At 47.0% G+C, this 9,817-nt stretch overlaps 4 protein-coding genes across 4 annotated transcripts; 2 read left to right on the top strand and 2 right to left on the bottom strand.

Annotated features, from left to right (window-relative positions):
- Positions 1-703: 703 nt before the first annotated feature.
- On the top strand, positions 704-2,711 carry UA08_07724 (hypothetical protein; the record flags this gene model as incomplete). The annotated part of the gene is made up of 3 exons (XM_020262776.1): positions 704-1,841; positions 1,924-2,175; positions 2,254-2,711. 3 exons carry the CDS (start codon positions 704-706, stop codon positions 2,709-2,711), a joined length of 1,848 nt encoding a protein of 615 aa, XP_020116950.1.
- A 1,133-nt stretch (positions 2,712-3,844) lies between these two features.
- Positions 3,845-5,509, top strand: UA08_07725 (hypothetical protein; the record flags this gene model as incomplete). The annotated part of the gene is made up of 3 exons (XM_020262787.1): positions 3,845-3,875; positions 3,932-5,121; positions 5,180-5,509. The coding sequence occupies 3 exons, from the start codon at positions 3,845-3,847 to the stop codon at positions 5,507-5,509; spliced, it is 1,551 nt and encodes a 516-aa protein (XP_020116949.1).
- Positions 5,510-5,927: 418 nt separating this feature from the next.
- On the bottom strand, positions 5,928-7,915 carry UA08_07726 (hypothetical protein; the record flags this gene model as incomplete). Its single annotated transcript, XM_020262798.1, has 7 exons — positions 5,928-6,238; positions 6,312-6,411; positions 6,469-7,127; positions 7,184-7,360; positions 7,422-7,550; positions 7,617-7,669; positions 7,737-7,915. The coding sequence occupies 7 exons, from the start codon at positions 7,913-7,915 to the stop codon at positions 5,928-5,930; spliced, it is 1,608 nt and encodes a 535-aa protein (XP_020116948.1).
- A 1,113-nt stretch (positions 7,916-9,028) lies between these two features.
- UA08_07727 (hypothetical protein) lies at positions 9,029-9,723 on the bottom strand (the record flags this gene model as incomplete). The annotated part of the gene is made up of 2 exons (XM_020262809.1): positions 9,029-9,321; positions 9,351-9,723. The coding sequence occupies 2 exons, from the start codon at positions 9,721-9,723 to the stop codon at positions 9,029-9,031; spliced, it is 666 nt and encodes a 221-aa protein (XP_020117089.1).
- Positions 9,724-9,817: the final 94 nt, after the last annotated feature.

Raw genomic sequence — 9,817 nt, forward strand, 5'->3', positions numbered from 1 at the left:
CAGTTCATTTATGCCCTGACTATAAAAGCAAGATAAGCTTGTCTAGCATTTAGACAAGAGCCCGAGTCATCTCGGGCCTTTCTTCGACCCGCAAGAGCCGCACAGACACATGCCGCAAGGGCTGAGGCTAGAGCAGTGGCGAAAGGAATAAAAACAGTATAACATTGCCGAGCAGCAAATGGACTTCATTGGGCACCTCGGACTTGTATCTTGTTTCAACTTGATTGGCATGCGCACTTGAGCGATCCTCCCGGGCATCTAAAGCTTAAGGTCAGCTGAGTTGCACGAGAATGGCAAAACGAATGAACTTCCTGCATTTTACAAACAAGTTCTGAGAAAAGTGGCGATGTGAAGGCCTTACGAAGCGTCCGACGTGGATCACAAGGCTTACAAAGTACGAGGCACGTCGATAGAACCTAGAATACCCAGAAAAAGTGCCTGAGTTACTCCTCAGTCACTGCATGAAATGAGTATTATTGCCTTGGCTAAGCAAGTGGCTTGTACGGCATTCATATATGCCTTGCGCTGAAAGCAAAAGAGCCTCAACACGGCCAAGTGGCTAGGTATAGATAGCTGGTCGAAGCTCTGCATTTTTCTCTTCTACAGTGCCAACTACTAGATTTGCAATATAGTATCACTTTACTTCAAACAAACTTCGACGCGCGACGTAACTTACTATTAGGGAGGAAACATCAATAATATCATGACTACATATAACATTACTCAGAAGCAAACCCGCGAAGATGTCCATATTGGAATTGTTTGCACCCTCGACGTGGAAAAGCAAGCCATCGACAAAATTTTCGACGAGACATATAACGCAGCAGATTTCGGTAAGCTGATTGGTGATGCGAACTACTACAAACTCGGTCGTATTGGAAGACACAACGTGGTCCTGGTGAAGCTTTCGGGAAAGGGGACGCAATATTCTGCGCGCTCAGTGACAGACCTTAGCCATACCTACCGAGGTATCAAGCTCTATTTATTGGTTGGGGTATGTGCTGGTGTCCCTTTCCGAGAAAGAGGACAAGATGAAAAGCTAGAAACAGCGGAGACGATTTTCGGTGATGTGATTATCGGTGACAGTATTGTCCAGACTGATAATGGAAAACAGTTGCCTAACGAATATAAAAGAAGGACTGGCAGACGAGAAGTTCTCGGTAATCCTCCACTTGACATAAGGAATATGCTCAGCCACTTGCGATCCGAGGCCGAACCGCTCCATGAGACAATGATGCATAACTTGAGGTTCATTCAGAAGCAGGATCAAGGGAAATGGGAATATAAAGACGTTTCACAAGATAGACTCTTCGAAGCATCAGTCCGACACAAGCACTACGCGCAGCACATCACGTGTGAATGCGTTTATTGCAAAACACAAGATGATCCAGTTTGCCCTGCTTCATTGCAAGATCCTTGCTCCATCACAGGATGCGCAGAACACTTGATTCAAAGAACACGTTTGAACGCTGATGTGGATAATCCGTCCTTCGTCCCTGAACCGTTGATTCACTTCGGTACGGTCGCCTCGGCAAACACCGTGATGAAGTCCGGCGAACATCGGGACTATATCGTTGGGAGGGAAAGAAACCGATGTGACGAGAATATCATTGCATTTGAGATGGAAGGTGCAGGGATGTGGGATGACAGGCCCTGTGTAATCATCAAGGGGGTTTCTGACTACGCTAACAGCCATAAGAATGATATTTGGCATGCGTATGCCGCAGCCACAGCAGCATCTTGTACCAGAGCATTTTTGGAGATGTGGATTCCTTCGGATCCTCTTCAGGGACAAAGGCCTCAATGGGGACAATCGGTTGGACAATGCCGTCAGCATCAAGGTGAGGCTCGAGATATTCCCGAATCTCTTACACACGGTCAAATCTTCACATGCCTTAGCGATCTGTGCTGACTGAGGACGAGAATCCAACAGAGTGAGCAACCAAGAGGTGAGCAACCAGGAGGTGACTGTTACGCTATCACAAGTGACGCTTGTCGAACAGAACACTTCAAAAGCCACCTCAGATGTCCATCCTCGGCTTTTTTACATTCTAACGAAGCATCACTTCAGACCACGGGCAAATGGTTACTGGAATCGTTTGACACTCGAATCATGGAATGTCTATCGGTCAGTTTACCGAATGTGCTATGACGAGAAAGATAGAAAAGTCCGATGTGAGTATGAATCTAAATCAAGATATAGTGCCGTAATAGCCGAATATGGCTTACTAACAGACTTGTGTTCTTTATCAGTCCAAGAATTTTTGAAAGAGTTTGACAAATCTACAGGCCCGTCCCAGGCCATTATACGCGAGTACTGGAACAGGGTCATCCCAAAAGCACACCGCAAGGAGGGTACTACACCTCCTCTATCTCAGGGGCTCGTACTAGCAGTGCTCTATATGCTACATATCCTCCATACATTGCATGAAAGCCCCCCTTCCGAATTCGACGATCGACGGCATGCATTTCTATCCCGCTTCGCCTATTGGACATCCTGTTGCTGCAATTTGAACTGCGGACGGTCGTGGAATTTCGTTTCATATACGGGTATCTGGAGACGCATGCCAGGCACTAATGGTGGCCCTTGTCATGGGGATATGCATCTAAATCATAACTTTCGAGATACGGATCATATAGCGGCGTATAAATCTACTTTTCACAGTTGGTGGAATGCGTATGTGAGCCAGCGAAAAGCTGTAGTGTCGTAGATGGCCAAGAGACGTGGCGGCAACTCGGGTCTACATAGCTCCGTTGTTATGAATAAAGTATACACTACATCAGCATATTTATTGGCATGTCTGAGCCTGTTGTAAGAGGTCACAGCATATAATGGTAGGTAGTAAATATTCTCAAGTACTTTGCCCTTGGTCTATCTAGTTGTATGAACAGGCCTCGGATCAACCTAGCTCCGGCCGACACACGTACGTACGTCTAGGCTTTCTATCTTTATAAATGTCAGCAAATTACAATGTTTGAGCCAGGCACGGAAATCAACTGATTCCGGCGATCACGCACAATATCACGACGCCAGTTTACTTTCGATTAAGTATAAAAAAAACAATGATGATCGAGGCACCACAGCTTCTTCGATTAAGCTCGATCGGCAAAGCACGCTCCAGCACCTTATACAATCTTCTGATCCGCTGCCATGTTACTCCTGCCTCTCGAAGTGTTGAAGGAATCAAACGGATATGCAACGAGCAAGTCTATGTTCACGTCGTGTGCGAGCCTAGAAAAGGTGAAGCGAATGCCGCCGTTGCTAAGGTTCTGGCCGAGGTGGGATTTGTTCTTATCCTTTTGAAACGAGTTTCAGTGTGCACGATTATGCATGCTAACGGCCTCTTTTTTTTAGGCATTGGGCGTGCCTAAATCAGATGTTAGTATTATGAGCAAACAGCGGACCAAAGTCGCCTGTGTACAGGGCATCGATATAGCCAGGGCTTCGGAGGAACAGTACTTAACTGATGTAAAGCGATCATTAGAAAAGGCATGTTCTGACAAGGTGAGAAAAAAGTCCTTCGATGCCTCCATGGCTCTCGCTTACATAACGCAGGCGAGGTGATCTGATGAGGCAGGAGATACCCATTTTCGGAAGGTGCAGGCATGGAAAGAGAGCTCCTGCCGGGGAAGGCACACCAGACCTCCTTCCTCTTCTGCCAGTCCTCCCATCCCCTCATTTTTGTCTTGTGCTCTTTCTCTTTCTTTCTTCCTCTTCTCTCCCACCCTTCTCTTCCTTTTCGCAGACTCAGCTCTTCTGTCTATACATTCATTCCCAACGTTATCCTATCAGTTCGAATTGTCCTATCTGTTTTCTGTCATCCACTCTATCACGCATCTCAATATGGCTCAGCGAGTTGCCATCATTGGTGCCGGTAAGTTCGGGATATCACCTATGTTTACGGGCTCTTCTGACAACGTGTCAACGCAGGTATCTCTGGCCTCGTCGCCGCAAAAGAGTGCCTCGAAGAGGGCTTGCTCCCAACCGTCTACGAGGCTCGTGACGGTATTGGCGGCCAGTGGCGCTACGAAGAACCTCACCCAGTCACTGGCGAAACATTCTCATCGGTATACAATGGTGTTGTCTCAAACACTAGCTCCTTGCGCTCTCATTTCAGCGACTTTCCTATGGACCCTGCCAAATATCCCGATTATCCTACCCACACAGATTACCTGACGTACATTATGGACTATGCAAACCACTTCGGTCTAGAAAAGTACATTCTTCTGAACACTGAAGTGCTGTCCTGTGTCAAGCATGATGACACGAAGTGGAAGGTCATAACCGGTACAAGCGAGGAGCTTTACGATGCACTGTTTATCTGTACCGGCAAAGAGAGCATTCCATACACCCCGGAAATCGAAGGTTTTGAACGTTTCGAGGGCCGTATTATCCACAGTCATGTCTACCGCCAGCCCGATGAGTATGCAGACAAACGAGTGGCTGTAGTAGGGTTTGGTCCATCAGCCGTGGACATTGCAAGTGAAGTTTCTCTCCGGGCTAAATCATGCCACCTCATCACTCAGCGAGGAGGCTGGGTTTTACCGAGATACGTCAACGGTAAGCCTGTTGAATCTCTGCAGAGTCGATTCTGGGAATATGCCCTGCCTCGATCGGTGCTCATGTGGAGCTACGAAGGCGTTCATCGCGCTGTAATGGGTGAAACACCAGAGACTCTCAAGCCTAACCACGGTATTCTCGAGGCTAATGCAGTTGTATCCACCAGTCTGCTAGAGCATGTTCGTTCTGGTCGTATTACTGCACATCGTGCCTCAGTTGAGAGCTTCTCTGAGACGGAGATTATTCTCAGTAATAATACCAGCCTCGAAGTTGACGAAGTGATCTTGTGCACTGGATATAATGTTACCATGCCGTTAATCTCTGAGGACACATATCGTGGGAATGAGCCAAACTCCGTGCGTCTGTATCGACTCATCAATCCCCCGGAACATAACAATCTCTTCTTCATGGGATTAGTCGAATTCCTGGGGCCCATTCATCCGACGGTTGAGCTACAGGCACGATGGGCTGTCGGTGTATTGACTGCAAGAATTTCGTTACCATCGGTGGAGAAAATGCAGAAGAGCATTGAAAAGTTTTATAAGGAGCAATGTCACCTGGTAAGTGTCCTTCGGTCAAGTGTATATCGGTCCACAATATCTAACCAGAAGTATGTAGTTTGTTCAATCTCGCCGGCACACCATTGCGGTGCCTACACTTGGTTACTTGGAGACGTTGGCCACCGATCTTGGCGTTATGCCTAGCCTCAAAAAGCTTTTCAGAAAATATGTGTGTTCAAGAGCCCCTTTGAAAGGTGCGACAATTATCAACTTCTATTATCACGGACTGATCACGTCTGCTCCTTACCGTCTTTTCGGACACGGTAGAAAACCAGCTCTTGCCGAAGCGACGATTGTGCGGATGGCTGTGAACGGCGAGACGTTGAGTGAGGACGAGGAGCTTCTTCTAGCGGCTGACAGAGCTTCATGGCATACGGTTGTTGAGTAAGCATTGCCACGATGGTCTGTTGGCCTGTTCTAATTGATAGCAGGAGTGCGTGACTAGACGATGATTCTTTATTCTTATTGTGTTCGCTGGCTCTATTCCTATTCTTATTGATGGTGTCCATCATTGCACGTCGTTGATGCAATAGGCAAGCTACACGAAGTGACGTATTCTACAGCCTGCAATAAAACTTGTTTACCGTCCTTCGGCTCGAGTAAGGCAATCGTAAATGTGCATTGTTCATAGAATGCAGCAGAGTATCATTACTTCAACAGATTCGGTTTTCCTAATACTAGCTATAAGCTGAAGGCACACGTCTTCATTCTCGGCATTAACCTATGACCCGCCTCGCATGTCCTTCAGTCTGTGTAAGAGATCACCGTCTCGTAACATCGACGACTGAACTCATTGTCATATCATATCAAGCCATCTTCGACCCTTCTCGAACTGTCTCGACGACCAAACCACCATTGCCACTGCCACTACCATTAGCAGCATCGATTTTGGTGACAGTATTCACTTCTTCAATGCCAGCATCAACATCATCAATACCATGGCTAACATTGCCACGGCAATACTCTTCTTCTGCTGCCGCTGCTTCCTGTCTTTTCTCGCGCTTTACCAGCCATCGAATCACAAATACCATTGCTAATTGCAATCCGCTTACGCCGCTCAGCACACTCCACCCAATGGTGAATTTGGGTGCGTATTTGGATGTGTTCAGAATGATGACTGGGAGAATCAAAAAATAGATTAGTGAATTTTTTTCCTTTTCCCGTCCATTAACTGCTGTGAGAAGACTAACCAGGTAACCATGCCACAAATGCTTGGCCAAGTGTCTGTGCAACACCGATTACTATTGCTCGTTCCTCCGGGTCTTTGGCGCAGACTTCGTTGGTCCATGCCTGTTTAACTTGAGTCAGCAGAAAACAGATTTTGAGAGGAGAAGAGAGAGAACGCACAAAGCAAATAGGCCAGAATCCCCAACTAGCCCCATTGAGCAAATACCCAAACAAGGTCGCGCCAAAACCCGGTCCAATCGCAACAATGATCAAACCAACCAGATTGATCACGGCAGGGATAAGGAGGGCTTTGGGTCTATTCCCGCCCCATGCATCAGACAACCAGCTATACAACAGCGTTGTAATAAGACCCAGAGCTTGGCCTGAGGTTGGGATAACATTAACCTCATACACGGAAAACCGATTCAGCGCCTGCAGCCACACGGCGAAGTAATTGAGAGGCTGGGTTACGAGGCATTGGAAGATCATGATTGCTGTGAACGCATACAGCGGCCAATGAGTCACGATGCGTTTCATTTTTGCCCAGGTTAGTAGCACCGGTGGTCGTCGATCGTATGCTTCCATGCGTCTGCGCGCGAAATCGAGTTGCTCAGCGGGCATCCAGCGCGCTTTGCAGATGTAGGGGTTGTCTGGGATGGCGACGTAGCCGTACAGACTGAACGGCATGGAGATGACGCCGCAGAAAATGAAGAGCCAGCGCCATCCGGGAAGTCCCAGGTGGCCGTCCATGCCATGGTAGATGGCGGCTTGGAGATATCCGCTGAACATGCTGGCGGCGTAGCAGGCGGAGTAGAAGATTGCTATTCTTTTGGAAAGTTCTAATTAATCTGTTAGCAAGCGAGCAAAAGAGAAAAGGAGGAGGGCAAGTACATACCTCGCGGCGTGTACCAACTACCCATAATAGTCAAAACGCCGACGGCGAATGGACTCTCCAAGAAACCCATAATGATACGGAGAGCAAAAACATCTCGCACATTACGGACTGCAGCGAAGCAAAAGGTGATAATTGACCAGAGCAATTCGCACGTCGGGAGCCATATTGACGGGCGGACTTTTTTGATATCCATCAGTCAGAATTTTGCATCTGAGTACATGATGTTAGAAAGACATACCGCGTGTCAGGACCAATTGTGAAGGCACTTGGCCGATGACATAGCCAATGATGAAGAACGTCGAGAGCAGATTATAGTCTGCTCCAGTGAAGTGCAAGTCTTCCTTCATGCCGGAGACATACGCATTTGCTGGTTTGATTGGTTGGTTTTGACGTCCTGCCTTTCAGAAACTTCTGGATTTCAGTCATTACTTACTAACATTGGCCCAATCGAGCAATCGGACAAAGTACCCAATTGTCGCCCAGCTCCTGTTGTTATCATTGTATAGAGTTAGTTCGTGTTTGCGGAGAACATTTTGCGTTAAATAACACTAACATGATAAAGATGTCCAGTCTTCGCACAAGGCTTCGTTCCTGGGGAGTCCGATGGCCGCCATCCCAGATGATGTTCTCGATTTTCTGCCATCGTGTAAGCGTTATCTCAGAGCTGCTGTCGTCGTCGCGATCATTTTCTGCGTGGCCCGCGCGGGGCTCGTGAGCGTCGTTGGTGCTCATTGCGCAAGATATGTTCTCTCTCTCTCACTTTTCTGTCCCAAAAATCACAGACAGAGGGGAAACGTGGGAATATATAAAGAGAGAAGACCGGCAGTCTAGACCCTAGCAGATACTCGCAGCTAAACCTAGGTTCTCGATTGAAAAAAACGATGGGATCATCCTCCCTTCACCCGTCTAAGCTTAAACGCTCACCGTATCGTTGTATTAGTATTACCATTAGTAAGTTTCGGACGCATTGAGTTTGACGCTTAGGTAAAAAATAATATAAAAAGCTGGAGAAATAGTCTAAGCTAGTAATATATAAGCTCCGTATCAATAGAACAATCATCAACAAGCATATACTTAGACTTCCGTTAATTTGCAGGCTGTTACAGATTTTAATTGGCGAAGGCAACTTTCAGACATACAAGCTGCATTTGAATATCAGAGAATGGAAGTGATGTAGATCAAAGCAAGCGGCGAACGTAATACCGATACATACGTTACCGGTATACCGACAGAGCGCCCGATCTTCGGACTATTTTGATCAGCACTCCTTTCTCCGCACTCAGACTCGTATGAAAATTACTTATTCGTATTTATCACACACACACACTCGTCATAGGTTAGTAAGTTATCCATACATTTTCAGTTACTTCTCGTTATTTGCATGTTCCGGAGAATTACAGTTGACCGGACCGAGGATGCGCAAACAAATTAGAACTTTTGGCCCCTCTTGGTACCTTTTTTATCTCTACGAGATTTCTGTTGTTTCTTTCCCTCCCCAACGTTTTGAAACATGGCCGTTTTGTGACTCACCGGGCATGCCATTGAGTCATATTTGTATGAAAATCAAAGCCTAAGCTTGCTGCCATACATGGTTCAGAGGAGGTCTGTGGCCAGTACACACAACAGTAAGTCAAAGTGTTGGAAGATTACTTCCGTGTTCACGAGGGTCTCTTGCTAGATTTTACTGTAGCGTATATGTCCCTTCCGTTCGCAGCTTTGATGACCAAGAACAGAAACACCCGTCTCTATCAAAACCTCACAAAGGTGTCCTTCGTCATGCCTGTCTGTCTTGGTGAACAGCGACATGAACATTTGTTGACGGATTGGCGATGAAGAATGCACCTTTCATTTCGGAAAGGTTCTCATGGAACTGAACATTGCCTTCGTACTCGTCGAGCTCCCAGTAGATTGATACTCTTCGGATCTTTGGAAGATCCGTTCAACCGGCAGATCAGCATTGTTGGCGGCATTGAACGCAAATGTGGTCTTGACTTCAGTGACCACGCGACTGTGGTTGGTTTTGTCCCGTAATAACACTATGCCAGAGCACGGCCTTTTCCTGTACTTCCTGTGCATCCAGTTTCCATGGCAAGTGACTAGGTCCATTTTCTCAGCCGTCGATGGGTATCTAGACGTATCTACCTTAGATTGAGTCCTATAAAACAACCTATCCGTCTACGCTTCGTCTCGATATCGATTGTATGCTCATCCGGCGTTCCGATCCACGCTTGGATCGGTTTTGGGTATCGAGCAGACTCCGGTGTTGGTGGCCATACCTGATCATAGTAGCGAGCAAGGTCGTCGAGTTGATTGTTTGTGAGAAGATGGTATTGGAACAGCGAGTCCGGGAAACCGGGGTGCGCCAGTGCACTGGTTAAAGATATCAACTTGTATAGTCGCGCGGAGAGATGGGTTATCGTGGCCATGAAGTCCGGATGCACCTTTGGCTCGGGAGCATAGTCTAGTATCTCCGTGGCCGAGTTGGGAGAATCCTTGCGCCCGAGGACCGTATCTTTACCGGAATTGTGATTCTTGGTCATTTCCGACGAAGAATGATAATATGCAATCCAGGTTAACTTGCAGAGGATAAGTTTTGGTAAGATAACCAGAAAACCTTGTAAGATTGCCCTTGGT

This window comes from Talaromyces atroroseus, assembly GCF_001907595.1.
Source record: "Talaromyces atroroseus strain IBT 11181 chromosome Unknown scaffold_12, whole genome shotgun sequence".
NCBI classification, from domain to species: domain Eukaryota; kingdom Fungi; phylum Ascomycota; class Eurotiomycetes; order Eurotiales; family Trichocomaceae; genus Talaromyces; species Talaromyces atroroseus.